This window comes from Xiphophorus hellerii, chromosome 20 (genome assembly GCF_003331165.1).
Source record: "Xiphophorus hellerii strain 12219 chromosome 20, Xiphophorus_hellerii-4.1, whole genome shotgun sequence".
Taxonomy (NCBI): domain Eukaryota; kingdom Metazoa; phylum Chordata; class Actinopteri; order Cyprinodontiformes; family Poeciliidae; genus Xiphophorus; species Xiphophorus hellerii.
This window is the reverse complement of record NC_045691.1, coordinates 31,069,947-31,086,719: the sequence shown is the minus strand read 5'-3', so window position 1 is coordinate 31,086,719 and position 16,773 is coordinate 31,069,947. Positions and strand designations below refer to the sequence as shown.

The following is a 16,773-nucleotide window of genomic DNA, read 5'->3' as shown; positions in this document are numbered from 1 at the left end:
GAAGCTCTGATGTTACTCACCTCGCACAACCAGTTTAGCAGAAGAAGAAGCGCTGTCCACCACAGTCTGAGCTGTGCAGGTAAATATTCCGGCCTGACTCAGCTGAGCGTTTACAATCAGCAGGTCGCCGATGTTTTCCTTCTGAAAGGACAGAGGGACAGACGGAGTACAAAGGGAATTAGGTTCTGCTCTGCCGACGGAAAACAATCTGCGAAGTCACTAGCGGCGTTTCCATTAAATGTATAATTGCGCAAAGAGGAATTACAAAAATAAATTCGCTTAATGGAAACACGGCAATTTCGGAAAAAACAACACCTCGTTTTTTCTTTTTCTATCGAATTTGGTTTTTTGCGCCAGAATGAGGTGGTTTTTCATCTGTATCGCGTCACACGAGTCAACATCCCGACGGTTGCTACAGGCGGACGAGACGAAGAAAAAGACAGGAAGCAGCTGGAGCACGGATGATATGTTTTTAACGACTTATAGCTTGAACAAGTTTGTTCACGTGTGATTGTCACTGCGCAACTCCGCAGTTACAAAATCTCGGAGGGCGCCAGAGGGCAGGAAGGGGGCGATTCGACATTAGCGGAATATATCAGAAATGTTTCGCGCCCATATGTAGCGGGAAATGTAGCTACTGGTGCACTTAGAGCATCTGCCTTTAAGAGTACATTAAAAATATTTCAGTACAAATGAATGAAATAAGAAACTAATCAGATGTAGCATCTCCTGTGAAGGTTCCTTGCTGTAAAGTCACCAAGCATTCTATTTTAGTCACATGCAGCTGAATCCTTTGTGTGATGTATAGTGTAATTTTATTCTTATTCATAGAAGGGATATACTTGAAACTAGAAAATTTCGGAAGAAATTTAGCCGGGGCCTGCCAAGGCGCGCCCGTGGGGTTCGGGCCCGGCGTCGTCACGCCACAAATCGGCGTCGACGCCAAAGAACGCCGCAACGTGACCAGTGGCACGCGGAGAACCGCAAGAACGTTAAGCGAGGCGGACGTGCACCATTCGGTACGATTTAAAATGTTGTCAAGGCTTTTATTTTGGAAGTTTCAGTATGCTTCATTTCAAAGGGCCAAACTAATCCCATGCGTAATAGTCCTTGGGTTAAAATAGTTATATAATGCTGAAAACAGCAATTACATGATGTAAAAATATTCAAGGCTTTTATTTTGAAATTATTATTATGCTCCATTTCAAAGTTCCAAACTAATCCCATGTGTAACAGTGCTTTGGATGAAAAAGTCATATACGGCCAAAAAGAGCAATTACATGATGTAAAAATATTCAAGGCTTTTATTTTGAAATTTTCAGTATGCTTCATTTCAGAGGGCCAAACTATTCCATTGTGTAACAGTGCTTTGGATAAAAAAGTCACATAAAGCCAAAAACCGCAATTACATGATGTAAAAATATTCAAGGCTTTTATTTTGAAATTATTATTATGCTCCATTTTAAAGTTCCGAACGAATCCCATGTGTAACAGTGCTTTGGATGAAAAAGTCATACAAAGCCAAAAAGAGCAATGACCTGATGTAAAAATATTCAAGGCTTTTATTTTGAAATTATTATTATGCTTAATTTTAAAGTTCCGAACTAATCACATGTGTAACAGTGCTTTGGATGAAAAAGTCATACAAAGCCAAAAACAGCAATTGCATGATGTAAAAATATTCAAGGCTTTTATTTTGAAATTATTATTATGCTCCATTTTAAAGTTCCGAACTAATACCACGTGTAACATTGCTTTGGATGAAAAAGTCACATAAAGCCAAAAACAGCAATTACCTGATGTAACAACATTCAAGGCTTTTATTTTGAAATTATTATTATGCTCCATTTTAAAGTTCCGAACTAATCCCATGTGTAACATTGCTTTGGATGAAAAAGTCATATACGGCCAAAAAGAGCAATTACATGATGTAAAAATATTCAAGGCTTTTATTTTGAAATTATTATTATGCTCCATTTTAAAGTTCCAAAGTAATCCCATGTGTAACAGTGCTTTGGATGGAAAAGTCAAATAAAGCCAAAAAGAGCAATTACGTCATGTAAAAATATTCAGGGCTTTTATTTTGAAATTTTCAATATGCTTAATTTTAAAGTTCCAAACTAATCCCATGTGTAACAGTTACTGAGTTAAATCAGTTATATACAGCCCATAGCAGCAGGTAGTTCTAAAGGCCAGTTCTCAGTCCTGATCTGTTTCAACTGAGGATAGATAGAACTACAGCGATGCGTATTTGTAGTCCAAACCAGCAGCCAATAGCCTCTTGAGTTCCGTTGCTATGGCAAATAATGGTCTCAGCAGGTGTGAGCTCTGAGCTCTCAAACACACAATAGACCCTTTTCACAGTGACGTCAGACAATGGCCGCCATAACTCAAAACTGGGTATCTTTACTTCCGGTGTGATTTTGCCTTGGGAACCAAGCTGAAAACTTCCCGCATTCTCATAATCTTAAGGATATAATAAAAGGTAAGTTTAATAATAACAGCATTTAAGTGTTAGATAGCTGTTACTAATCATTGTAAATTCACCATTCTCTATCTGTGTATAAAATAAACAGCCTCCGATCGGAGAGTAAACCAGCTAGCAGCAGCTTTAGCCACAGTTAGGAAAGATATACACCGCCGCCTGTCAGCGCTGTAACGTTAGAGGTTCACTCTCTGTATTTTATAAAACGGTGTTTACGTGTTAGATAACCGTTATCAGTCATTGTCAATTTACCATTCTCCAACTGTATTCAAAGGAACCAGCTTCCGATCATGAGTAAACCAGCTAGCAGCAGCTTTAGCCACAGTTAGGAAACATATACACCGCCGCCTGTCAGCGCTGTAACGTTAGAGGTTCACTCTCTGTATTTTATAAAACGGTGTTTACGTGTTAGATAACCGTTATCAGTCATTGTCAATTTACCATTCTCCAACTGTATTCAAAGGAACCTGCTTCCGATCATGAGTAAACCAGCTAGCAGCAGCTTTAGCCACAGTTAGGAAACATATACACCGCCGCCTGTCAGTGATGTAACGTTTAGAGGTTCATTTACCGGTGAATCATTATTTTTTATAAGTTTAGAAAAAACAAGACAAAAGCCACAAATAACAGTTGGGCTTGACGATATTTCTGTTTTTCCAGCAACAAAATGCGCATCTCCATGCACTGTTCATGTTTCTGTCACTGCTAACTGTCACAGAGTCTCTCCCAAAGACGCAAAGAAGGAATAAAAATAAATACACAAGAAAATATTAATGTGCAATGATTTGGATAAATAACTTTAATCTGATTACTGGATTTGAAATACGAACTCGTTAGATTATTCGTTACCGAAAAAGTGGTCCGATTAAAGGCATTACAAAGCAGCGGCGGCACCGGACATCTCTGCTTATAACAAACAAATCCCTATTTTATGGGATGAGTGGCAACTCCAGTCTATAATTTAATAATCTGATCAAGATTAGAGCCTAAAACGTTATAGTTCAAAAACAGTAAAAAGTTCTGGTTAAGGAACAGTTATGTCACGTAGTTAGCTAGCTAACAAAATTCACTAATGCTAAGCTAACGGTTACGCAAAACAAAAATACCTACCTTCATAGTCAAACAGGTATTGTTCGGTGAAGAATTTGTAGCCTTTGTCTAATTTAGATTTTTTTGTCAGAGAGAACTGGTTTGCAAATCGTGATATATCTTCAAATCTTATTTTAGGCAAATGTTTTAGAGACTGTGTAAACTCCATGCTCCGGTGATCTGTCTGATCAACATATGCTGTCAGATTTATACCTCTCTCTCTCTCTCTCTCTCTCTCTCTCTGACATATATATATATATATATGAAATAGACAACTTTATCATTACTTACTATGTACACCGGAACTAAGGATACACAGCTTCGAGCCAAAACGGAAGTTGTGTGACGTCATGTGAAAAGGGTCTATTGTGTGTTTGAGCAAACACGTTTTACTGACAAAAAAGCATTGGAAACAAATCCTTCTTGTTCGGGAACCGTAATACATATTCGAAAAGCGTTTTAAGTGTATGACAGTTCAATGTGTCTTCTGCGATAGTCCCGAGATTCATATCTGTACCTCACTCAGAGCATTTACAGTGATGAGAGAAAGAAATGTTGTGCCCAGATCTGAACCTAGATGGGCTGTCACTCTAATTTGAGCAAAAATGAGAAACTTTGGGTCGCTTAGAGGCAAATTGTGGACAAACCGTAACTGGTATCGACGAGCCGTCTTCACTTTCGAAGAGATCACAGACGTATCTACAAAATGAAATTTGAATGGCATTTCTAGGTGAATTTGTGACGACACAGCAAATCCTTAAAAATAGGGTATTTCTAGGATTTTTCCCATTGACTTATAATGGGGTTTTTTTCGTAGTTTTTTGCGAATTATGTCGCCACGTTAAGCCCAAATCCCACCAAAAGTAATAGCTGGAATGGCGTGAATTTTCTGCACGTTTTGATACCTCATTTGTAGGTGTGCACCCAGCAGTATGAGCCGCATTAACGGTTACGGAAGAAAAATAAAGAATAAAGAAACACTTTCTCCGACAATAGTAATAGGTTCCTGCCATTGCTTTGCATGGCAGGCCCCAAATAGAACAGTAATGAAAGCGCTGACTGTGCTGTGAATTCCAGGTGTGGTGTAACAGAAATCAGCAGCAGAGTGCTAACATAGAATATGTTTTCTTCGCAATTTCTCTACCTTGTCACCTTCAATTATGACCATAGCTAAGCCTGTCGGATAAGCAATTAATTAATTACATAATTAATTAAAATGAGCTCAATATTTTTCATTCTGATGATTCATATCTTTTGAAGGGGAATTTGGTTTACAGAGACTTCGTAATCCGTTTCATTTATGGTTTCAGTTGTGTGTAGCTTTCCTTTCCTTTATTTTTTAAATTGCGTTTGGTTGCTTTATTTTGGATATTTAATAAAATGTCTTCCAGTTCCAGTGTGAAGTGTTCTTAACAAAATTCATGTTTATTCGTGTTTACGGGGACACACTTGAATTATTATGTCATTACAAATATATTTCTTGAAAATTGCCTGAAAAAAATAATATTATCGTTTATCACAATAATTTCTAGGGCAATTTATCATCCAGTAGAATGTATCGCGACAGGCTGAGGGGTACTTGGATTATTATGCCGTTATCGTCATATTAGTTGAAAATGGGGTCAAAATGACAATATTGTTATGAATTACAATAATTTTTGGGACAATTATCGTCCGAGAAAGTCTGTTGTCTTGAAAGGCCTAATCATGACAAATGGATCATAAAAGAATGAGGATCCCACAGCAGACTGAAACGTCCTTCTACAATCAGGACTTCAGGCTGTGCCACAGAGATGAGGTTATGAGGCTCTGGGTCACGGCGCTCACCGCCTCCACCCGCTGGAACGGCCCAGCCGAGTTCTCCAGGTCCAGCGGAACCCCGTTGAGGGCCCAGGTGAAGGTCAAGTCCATGGTGGGGTCATGGGAGGCGTGGCACTGCAGCGTCACGTTCTCCCCCTGGTTGATGTCAGCGTTGGAGGGAGCCAGTGTGATTTTGGTGGCATCTGCAAGTTAAATACATGTCTGTAAATGTTAAGAGATAATATTGAGCTGGGCTAGCAAAGTGCAAGAGGTAGAGATTCTCTCTTTAGGGATCTTTAGTTATCTTCTCGTTCCTGAGAGCAAAAGCTGGGACAGACGGCAATACAGTAAGAAGAGTGGCATAGAAACAACTATTGAACCAAACCTGGTTGGCATTTTAATCTGCAAAATAATTTTAAAAAATCTAGGTATATGTAAATGACGGAGCTTTACACAGATGGTTCCTAAAGTTTCCAATTTGTTGCAAATATATTCCATGCAAACTAGGACCAGGCCTTGATTTTCAGACAGTCATCAACACAGTATGCCAATTATCAGCAGTTGCTAATGTTTACATTGAACAAGTCCTGTGTTAGCTGTAAAGTCACTCAGAAGGGAGGAGGCCATTATTCAAAATGAAACAGAAAAACAAGCCAGATTAGAGATTGAATAAATGCACTTAGGGAAAAAGCTACAGCATTTTTTGAGGCGACGTTTGTGGTCGGATGAAGCTAATGTTCAAAAGTTTGGTCAACATTTAGTCACAGATCACAAATAAGTTGTCATGATCTGTTGATTACAGCAACAAAGTGTTTTTCTTACACAACAGGTAGCATCTGATTAGCATCTCAAAAGCTCACATAGTAGCTGAACTACAGTCCTAGATATAGCAGCAGAGTTCAAACCATCTCTTCCATTCCATCAATGATAATGGGCAACATTAGATCTGCAGCAAACAAATTGGATGAACTTCAAGTTGGCAACAGGGACCCAGCCAGAGTGCAGAGTGTTCGGTTTCACTGAGACGTGAAGCCACAGTTTACCTCTGACAGACAGGTGTCCGGTGCTGTTGGCTTTGCCCAGGTAGTTCTCAGCAAAGCAGGTGTATTTTCCTTCATCTGCCCGGCTGATGTTGTAGATCCACAGCGTGCCATCTGGAGTTACTGTGATTCTGGGAGGAGACAAACGCAAAGCGTAAAACAAAAACAAAAAGCCGGCTAGCCAGAGCTCTGCTAACAGATATAAGCACAGTTTTCTGTCTTATTTTCATATCATCTATTTATCGGTAAAAAAAAAAAAAAAGAATTTCCTTTTTAATTTATTATGAAATTTCAATGTCTGACAATATGTAGATTTTTTCAAATCTGACTCGATTTAGCATAAGATCAAATTCTTTTCTGATGATTAGCAGAGTATGGCAGTGTGAGCAGGAAAATGGTTGTGCCCTGTAATATACAGTACAACTTTTTATATAATACTCCGCTGAAGGCACCAAAGTTTGCCTTCAGCATTATGACTTTGTGAGACGTTGTTGTGGAATGTCGAAGGAAAAAAAAAAAAATCAAATCCCAGAAATGTTTGTCTTTCTTCTGCCTGGGAGCAACAATGTATGTTTTCCTGTTTCTGCTACAGTCTGGTACCTGCTACTGTTGGTCAGAAGCTCCGTCCCACGGCTCCAGAACAGGATGGGCTTTGGTGCCGCACGAGGGCGACACTCGATCACCACCTGGCCGCCTCTGGCCGCCGGCATCAGCTTCCTCACCGGATTCAGCCTGAAATCCGGAGCCTGTACTGGAACAGGGACACGGCATGCAGGAAGTCAGAATGCAGCGTCATTCAGTGTGTAAACACATTTTATTTATGCAACTCCTTTCCCAGATAAAAAAAAAAAAGAAAAAAAGATGATTCACAGTAAGTTATAAAATTATATAAAACAGTGGTGCACAAAAAGTATTAGGAGCAAATGAAAAAGAGAAAAGGTAACAGAAGTGGGTTTAATGTTGTAAGGCTAAAATTACTTCAATGACAAGATACAAAACGAAACTCCAGAGTAACAAACGAATGGACAAGAGCATTACCCCATTTTACTGATTGGGTGTTTCTGACTGGCATAAAATCCTTAAAAAATTCCACACTGCGGTTAAAAATGTCTCTGACTGCGCTGCCTCTCTTACCTTGGACCCTCAGCTCAGCAGATGAATAAATAGTGCCGTGTTTGTTCTCAGCCACACACTGGTACATCCCTGAATCCTCCAGGGCCAGGTTGATGATTTTCAGATGCGCTCCGTTCACCATCACCCGATCCTTTTTCACGACAGGAAGCATGAACCAAATAACGTGAGGGAAAGAGTGAAGTAATTGTCAGTACTGTCTTCAACTGAACTGCAAAGCGACTAAGCAAGAGCTAATTTAGTTATGGATAAAAACCAAGAAGCTCACAGCTGTTCTGCCAGAGCAGCGGTAGTCCTGATCAATCCATCCTAAATGTAGCTGTAAATTATTTAAAACTAGAATTTCACCAGGGAAGTATGACGTAAAATCAGGACTTTCTGAGCTCAGAAACAAAATATCTAAAACAGGATATCGAAAGGAGCAGAAATGATCAACAGAGGTTCTGTTGTGTTACCTGTGTGGTGAGAAACAATCCGTTGCGTATCCAGCGGACAGCGGGTCGAGGTTTTCCAGCAGCTAAGCAGCTCCAGTGAAGTTCTGAGCTGATCTCCACCTCCGAGTCGCTCATCACCTGCAACCACTCCGGCTGAGCTGCAGGAATGGAGCCAGAAAGAGAGAGAGGGAGAAAGAGCGAGGCTGGTCAAACAGAGACAAGACACCCCAGATGAATGGCATATTTCACTACAATCTTCTATGCGTGGTACCTTGAACAATGATGCGTCCCTGGAATGTGTCACGTCCTTCTGAGTTATAGGCTTCACACTCATAAATTCCCTCATCGTCAAAAGAGAGTTCAGGTAGGGTGAGGGTGTGACTCTGTGTAGAGGAGCCTGCTTTGGACGGCATTAAACCATCAACCTTCCTCCACCGAAGCTTTGGGACTGGACTGAAAAATACAAAAGAATTTAGACATACTTACAGTCAGAAAACCAACAAATCAGTGAGTCATGTATGACTGCTCAGTCACTGAAGCGATGGCAAGTGAGTCTGGATTAAAACACAGGTTTTAATGAATGTCTGAAGCTTATCCAGGAACTTTATGAAGTTGTGAAGCTACTGAACTCACAAGCCAAAGTGGTGGGTTTTTAATTTGAATTGAATGATAGCGTTTCATTTCTACGGTTAAGCTGCAGGGGGCATCATTACGCCCGACTGGCAGCTGGATTGCTACAAATTCCATAATCAAGACAAGGCCAGTTTATTTATAGAGCAACATTCATGTTAAAACCCAGGCAAAGAGCTTCACAGGACATCAAAGGAAAGACAACAAGAAAACAACATTGATCTGTGGGAAAAGAGTGCAGTAAAACTTCTAAACATCACGTACAATGGTCAAAACACCAATAATAAAGAAAACTTTGTGTCCAAATTGAGTCTTTACCCTTGTGCTTAAAAAAGGCAAACATTTCATCGTTCGGAATCTGTGATCAAAATGTTTTTAGTCGCGATTTAAAGGAACCAGCAGTTTCTGCATAACTCAGATTTTTCAGTGACGATGTTCCGACGGCGCCTCTCCTTATTTAGGTCTGAACATGCTGAGTCAGCAGGTCTCTGATACGACAGATCCTACTGCACAGATTTACTTTCACAAGAGGAGAATTACTCCTTGTGAACGAAGTCATTCTCTATATATGAATTTGTTTCTAAATAAAATTATATTTTTTTAATAAAACAATACATATTTATATAAACAGAGGTCCTATGTGTTGCATATATGTCGTTCTATATATGAGAAATTTAGCTAAAACCCATTTTACCACATTTTTCATAAGACGCTGCTGTCTGATTTCATTTTATTTTACCACTGCTGCAATAATCGGAGCAACCTTAAATAAAAACAAGCTCCAGTTTTATTGTTTTTAAGTTAAATGTTTAATGTGTTAAAGACCATCTGAGTGCTTACTTTCAATCTCCTTTATAATTTAGAAATTTATAAAGTATTTTTATGTTATCATATTTATTTATTTCCCTTCTTTCATAATTTAAATTTATTAGTGTAATTACCAAAAAAGTTCCTTCCTTATCATTTTAGTGACTTGCACTAAATGACATAGTATATAAACCACTATAGTGTTGACATATAACTTTACAGAAATTTTGAGAATAAATGTATTTTCATTTTAATAATATACAAAGTATATATATAAATTCCTGTTCCATGTACTGTGTGCAAATTAGGCTTCCTAAAAAAAGAGAATTATATTGTACTGAATAAGTCGTGTATTTTTACAGATTCTTTGCTTTTATCCACCCTCTGATCAAGTTCTGTTTTGCTCTAAAAATAAAGTTAGAGGTGAGTTGAGTTAAAAATCTCTCCATTAAGGTTTTTCTAGAATATTCTCTAATTTCTTGTTGAAAACGTACTTTCCGTTCGCAAAGCATTCCAACTGGGCGGTGTGTCCAGCAAGGGCGTAAGTCTCCGCTGGGAAGCGCAGTCTGATGCTTGGTGCTGACCTCCTGGGATTGGCTGAAAAAGAAAAGAAAAACAGATCATTTAATGGTGCAGAATTAATTGGGGTTTTGACATCGAAAAATGATCAAAATTCTGATCTAATTACATGAATAATAAAGTTCTTTAAAATCACTATAAATATGGACAGACATGAAACATCAGTCACAATAAAAGCTCTGGAGGATTTGAAGAGTCATAAATGTTCTTTATACTGAAACTTTCTCAAAACTGAGACAGAAATGTTCTGCTCTCTGATTTCTCAGAACCAAACTTCCAGGCCCCACTTTGGACACCAATTCGTTGGTAGTGGAAAAGTGGCAAATATCAAAACTTCATCATCAAATTGGACTCAAAATTAAAGTTTTATGTCATTCAAAAATCTTTCATACCAAGTGGGGCGTATTTATACTGAATCCTTTCTTATTGTTTGCGTGTGGAATTTTCAACCAATCCAGTCTGTTCACTGATGTTGTAAGTTACCCTGGACTCTTAATGCAACTTTTGTAAAATTTCAACAGCTGTAAAATACACACACACGCCCAGACACACACCTGATGCGTACATTCTGATAAAAATGCATGCTTGAATCCTAAAACTGAAAAACAACCAACATAATTATTCCACCACAGTAGCAGAAAGACATCCGGTGATCTTACCATCTGGCATTACAGTGAGCAGGCTGCCCTTGCTAAAAGTGCTTTTGGTGCTGATGTCCATATTGATGGTAGTAAAGCAGAAGTAGTTCCCAGTGTCATTTAACTCTGCTTTGGCCAAGTGCAGGTTCCCAGTGACCTGCGACACAAACCAGCGTCCGTCGTCCTTTCTGATGAAGTTGGGAAACTCGTTGAAGTACCAGCGATAGGACAGAGCTGCAGAGGACAAAGAGGCGATACACGGTGAAAGATATCGCAATCAGGAATTACACTGATCCCTTATGTGGGTTTATGGTTACAGAGAGTTGCATGTTAAGGGCATTTCAGCTGTTATTTGCTCTTATTCCAAAGAATTTGAAGGTTTTTACCCAACAGCTTTAACCTACAACTCACTTTTCAGACACATACATCTAATTTACTCTGTTATGGTTCCAATGAAAAGAACTTCAAAATGTATTTTTATGTTAGAACTTAAAAACGTGACTTCGTACTAGTACAGCTGCTTTCTGATGACTTGCAAAGGTCAAAGGGTACTTTTGCAGATGGTGATTTACGTCACACATATATACAGTATATAGGTAATAAGACATATGCAAGTGTCAGGGTTGTCATGGTGATATCACAGGTTTGCATTTCCACTAAAAAAGTAAAAAAATATATTAGATTTTACAAAAACAGGGATCATGTCCAGTTTATTATCTATTCCAACAGACACTTTATTACAAGGTTATATATAACAGGTCACATTAGTATTACTTGCTGGGCTAGTGTGACTGTTGGCAGCATTATGCTGAAGCACTGCAGCAGAGGTGCTACCTGGGTAATGTGGGGGCGGATGACAGGCAAGGAAAGTGCCGGCGCCCTCAAACACGGTTTGTGACGTCCTGCTGTCAGGAGGGAAGTCATGAAGGTCTGAAGAAAGATGAGATTAAGGTGGAAATATCAAACACCAAAGACTCCTGATACATGGAGGGCTTAAAGGAGGAACAATGTTTTAAAATCATGAAGATTTGGTGCTAAATTAAACAAAGAGCGACTCATCCAGAAAGGTCTGACTCACAGCCAAACTTGAGATTAGCAGCTCGGCTGATGATCGTCCCACACGGGTTCTTAGCCAGACACTGGTACGATCCGGTATCTTGGGAACTGTCAGGGCTGCTGATCACCAGGCTGCCAGCCACCAGAGTGAGCCGGCTCAACCCCAGCTCCAGGACTGTGCCGTTCAGTTTCCACCTGCAGGGTCAGAGTCAACGGAATAAAAGCAAAACGTACAAATTTCACGTGTTTTACTTTATATGGGCCACCAGTCAATTTCTTCTCCAAGATTTAAACTGGTGGTGTGCTTTACTAGCTGAATGTCTGTTGACCAGATAGTTGTGCAATTTGACATTTGGAAAATAAGGTTGCTTGGTGGAAACACGGCAATTTTGAAAAAACTCGTTTTTGGTCAAAAGTTTTGGCGCTAGGATGAGGTGAGTTTTTTTTTTGTTTTTTTTTTTGGCCAAATCAAATCGGTTTCTTTCACAAAACTACAATGGAAACACATTTTTTGTATCACACGAGTGACATTATTAACAACCGGATGTTTCTACTGGCGCAAACCACGAAGAAGAAGATGACAGGAAGTAGTTAGAGGATCATAATGGTTTTGTAATGACTTATCATGCGAACAAACTTATTGTGTGATTTTAATTGCGCTTTTTGCTTAATGGAAACACTGCAATTGTTTTGACATTGTGTTTTGTTATATTAGCTGAATAGTGACAAAGTTTTGCACACATTTGTAATGGAAACGCAGCTACTCTCTGACATCAACTAGTTCTCCATACAGATGTAGAAAAGTTGGACTGCATCTAAATAAAACTTTAGAGCCACAAATGTTACATTAACTTTGGAAAGAAGAACATCATTTTTCAGAAATAGACTTTATAGGAAATTCTTCTACTTTTAGGTTTTGACATAAAAACTAAAAAAAAAAACTTTTTTAAAAGATGAAGGATGTATTTCCTTCGATCGGATGCCGATACTTCAACAAATTAAGTAAAAGGATACAATTTGAATTTACAGTAAAATACCTTTAAATACCTTGTAAAAACACTAAATATCCTGCTGTGTGCCACTGCATGTCGTTATATGGATGAAACCTCAATAACAGTAAATGTGAACCTTTATGGTTACTGGAATGTTTTCAATCACTCCATAATTACACACTTTTTGGGTTAGTAAGTACAGTTGGGGTAAGAAAAAATGTCCGATGTGTTGGTCATGCATAAACGCAGTTAAAATGAAACCAAAAATAAATGGAAGTCAACACAGTCTTAATATGGGTAGAAACACAAATTTGTGTGTGTGTGGGCACGCTGGGGTGTGTGTGTGTGTGTGCGTGGGGGTGTGCGGGTGTGTGTGTGGGTGTGTGTGTGTGTGTGTGTGTGTGTGTGTGTGTGTGTGTGTGTGTTACCCACGAGTAGGTTGCGGGTGGACTGGCTCTAGCCTGGCAGCTCAGAGTTATTTTGCCTTCAGTCAAGCCCTCTGGGTAAATTAAGCTGCTTGGCTGCTCTTCAAACACTGGTCCTCTGTCGTGACCCGACACACACACATTTCCTACTGGAAACCAGATTTCAAGGAGAACAAGACGGATCAGAAACATCTCCACATTTTGCTTTGTTGTGCAATATTAATAACACATTAAAAAAAAGAAAAAAGAAGAAAAAAAAAAGCTAGTTTGCATTAGTGAGATATTTTCCAGAGGAAACTTCTCACTCGCCTTAATTTTTGCGGTGAGGTACTCAAACATTGCCTCATTTTGTCATATAAAATCAGAATTACAGTTGTTAAAATTTTGCTGTGGATGTATTATTATCACTATTAGGAGTAAATCAGCAGTGGTGCTGTTGGTAATGAAAGAGTAGAAGACCCAAAAAAGATATGAATGAGGGAGAAAACATCCAAACGTAAAACATGCATCTTGTTTCTTCTGCTAAAAATTACCTTCATAACTTTGCATGCAACAAATGCATCTCACAAAGGAAGCTAAATATTTTTATCAGTATCAATATGACTGTAGGGTCCTTTGCCTTTATCTCATGACTTACAGTAAAAGTTGTACTTCATGAGGTAAAAGTTATTTTCAAAGTTTCATGGTGTGGCATAAGGCTATTTTTAATACTTTTGTGTCACATAAATTAATGTAGATCACTTCTGTTTCTAAATCTGCAACTTGTTACATGAGCAATGTGGTTGTTAAATGTACACTATTAACTTGACTTTGTTGTCTTTCATTTTTAAATTCTTAAAAATTGACGTTTTAAATCTTTGGCATTTTAGAGCACACAACTCGAGTTCAACATGAAGTTAAAACTTAATATTTATTTCTGAACATGCATTCTGCCAGTGCGTCAAAAAAAAAAACACAAATGTGTAAAACTGTAAAATTAAAACTGCACTCTTTATTAACCTTTTGTCCTTTAGAAGATGCTACAAAGTAGAAAGTCTAGAAACGAAATGTTTTACTTTTGTCCTGCTTAACCAGATTGGGAAATTTTTCAGGACTGTGTAGGAACCATGAAAATGTTAATATTTTTTGGAACATGGAGAGTGATGAAACTCTTCACCTAATATGGTTTAATTGTCACTACGATCATCATTGCAATAAATACCTCCAAGCGGTGCGGTAAGGTTTCAGGAGTGTATTAGTCGTTGCTGTTCATGTGTGTGTTTGTCAGCAGAAACATTAATTTGTCTAATAACTCAGAGGTGTGAAAATTGAAACTTACCAGCTGCCTTCAGAGCGGCAGAACTGAGGAAAAGCAAACCCAACAAAACGTCCATCCTCCGAATCCAACTGGGTCACAATCAGCAGAGAAATCTCTTCCTCCCAGGAAGGACTGCCCGCTCTGTGCCCGAGCAGAAATGATGAAAAAATACTTTCAGAAAAACCTAAGAACGTGGAATCCCAGTTACTGCTGCATGAACGTAACCAAACAAAGCGCATGTACCGGCAACACTGAGCAATTTTCACACAACTGTAGCACAAGGTTAAAACATAAGAGTCAAGAAACATCCTCTGAAAATCTACCTTTAAAACTGACTCAGAAATTACACTGAAAACAGAAAACAGGTAATCCACTTTAAAAAAGAGTTAATTTGTTACAAGTAATACAATTAAGTTTATTCGAGTGACTATATTAAGTTCATTAAGTTGTCATGTCAAACAAACATAAACAAATTAAGTTTGACAAACTCCGATTACACGTCACAAATCAACTCAGATTCTTTAAACAACCTTTATTGTCAAAGTGAATATGGATTTCTGCAAAAATAAAGACAACTAAATAAAATATTTAACCTAAAATGTTAAATATTCACCCACTTCAAGTCAGTATTTAGTAGATGCACCATTGGCTGTAATCGCAGCAGAGCCTGGACAGGTTTCAATCAGGCTTGCATATTTGGACACTGCAATGCCATTACAGTGACTATTCATGCAGTCACTTATGTTATGTTAATATTTTTACTTAATAGGCATTGTTTGTAGAAATCAGTCTTCATTTTGACATTATCGGGTTTTTGGTTAATGTTTTTTTTCTTTTGTTGTCAGAAAAGCTACATTTTCTTGACTGTGATTTAATTGTGAAAGACCTTTTTACTTTTAGCTAATTGAACTATATTATATAATTATTCTGGACTAGGAAGAGAAATCTACTAGCACATCAACCCCACTAAGATTTTTTTCACCAGCCGCCACTGCTTTAGCGTCTGGAGGCCCATGTAAAAAGCTGTGGCTCTTCTGTCGGTGAGCCATCGTTCCTTCCTCTGGTCAGTAGATACCGACCAGGAACTCCCCACCACAGCTGCGCTTTTGAAGACGCTCTGAATTAGCCAACATAATATGGACCGTTTCAAACTCCCTCAAATACTTTTACTATTTATTTCTCCTTATAACGTCAGCTTCTGAGTAGGCCCTTCACACTAGCAAATGTTGCTGGACGATAAATTGTCCCAGAAATCGTTGCGATACACGATAACGCTGTCTTTGATACTATTTTTCAAGTGATCTCTTTCTGATCAGTGAAAATTCGCCCTCTCGAAGACTGATAAACTTTAATTTTGTACAGAAAACTCCACTCTGCAAATGGAAGATATTTTAAATATACAAAAAAAAAAAAAAAAACACACAATGAAAAGCGATAAATGAATCTCACACAACCGAAGTTATTAAGTAAAATGGATTATGATAAATTGCCCCTCAAAAAATATTAGTCGTCAGGATGGAAATTATCGAGCTCAATTTAATTGATCACTGATTAATTACTTATTGCAGGTTTAATTCCGAGGTACTAATAATAATGATTTTGCTGCCTAATACATCCCGACCACTAACATGTGCCATGATCAAGCGATCATGTGAGATTAACTTTATCTCTCGGTGGTCATTATAATTTGCCTGATCTGTGCAGAGGGACCAGACTAGCAGCCTCAGACTATGAGGACCCTGGAAATGGAGCCTGGAGTCGTCAGGTTTGTCTGCAGGAAGCTCTGCTCGATGGAAAAGAATAAGCTGATGTGTTATTGTGTAAACCCCTGGCTCCATACCGCAAAGTAAGATTTTTTTTTTTTTAAAAAGAAGAAAAGCAGCAGCATCCCGGAGGGGAAGATGATCTGGAACGAACCGGGGAGGGGATGGTGCTGTCGGGTTGTTTACCTTTTCCAAGATGCTCTGCTTGGAGCGGAGATGCGGACGGAGCTCCGACGGAGGTCGCTGGAACGGAAGATGGAGGGCGGCTGTCCGGCCGGCCGGGCTGGCTGTCCTCCGCGCTCTCCTCCCGGGCTCGGTCCTCGTCGCTACCGTCGCTTCGTCTCTGCCAGTGGAGCCCAGTCCCACCGCTGATCTCTACCTCTGTCTGATCACTTCAGTGTCATCCCTCCTTTCTTTGAATCGCGTTCTTGTCCCATCACTGTAGTCAAGTTTGCGGAAATTCAACGACTTCCGGTCTGTTATCGCACACAAAAATCTGCAGTACGGCCCTCATTTGTACGACCAGTAACAACAGACTTTATGCTATTTCTCTCTCAGTCTGTCAATAAACTCGAATATTATTGAAAAGCCCATTTATTGGAGCTTT

The 16,773-nt window shown here is 38.9% G+C and overlaps 1 protein-coding gene across 2 annotated transcripts in view; it reads right to left on the bottom strand.

The window, feature by feature from the left end:
- The window catches only part of cntn2 (contactin 2), a 31,829-nt gene extending 15,056 nt beyond the window's left edge, over window positions 1-16,773 (bottom strand). Inside the window, exons 1-14 of one of the 2 annotated variants that reach the window (XM_032548576.1) lie at window positions 16,353-16,773; window positions 14,425-14,550; window positions 13,114-13,255; window positions 11,712-11,884; window positions 11,468-11,563; window positions 10,655-10,867; window positions 9,911-10,013; window positions 8,251-8,432; window positions 8,001-8,137; window positions 7,549-7,678; window positions 7,015-7,165; window positions 6,418-6,545; window positions 5,402-5,577; window positions 21-141 (exon numbers count right to left, since the gene is read on the bottom strand). In XM_032548576.1, coding sequence (XP_032404467.1) covers window positions 21-141; window positions 5,402-5,577; window positions 6,418-6,545; window positions 7,015-7,165; window positions 7,549-7,678; window positions 8,001-8,137; window positions 8,251-8,432; window positions 9,911-10,013; window positions 10,655-10,867; window positions 11,468-11,563; window positions 11,712-11,884; window positions 13,114-13,255; window positions 14,425-14,479 — 1,807 coding nt within the window. In that variant the 5' untranslated portion in view covers window positions 14,480-14,550; window positions 16,353-16,773. The remainder of the gene's footprint in view (window positions 1-20; window positions 142-5,401; window positions 5,578-6,417; window positions 6,546-7,014; window positions 7,166-7,548; window positions 7,679-8,000; window positions 8,138-8,250; window positions 8,433-9,910; window positions 10,014-10,654; window positions 10,868-11,467; window positions 11,564-11,711; window positions 11,885-13,113; window positions 13,256-14,424; window positions 14,551-16,352) is intronic. The other variant, XM_032548575.1, reaches the window with a different exon arrangement.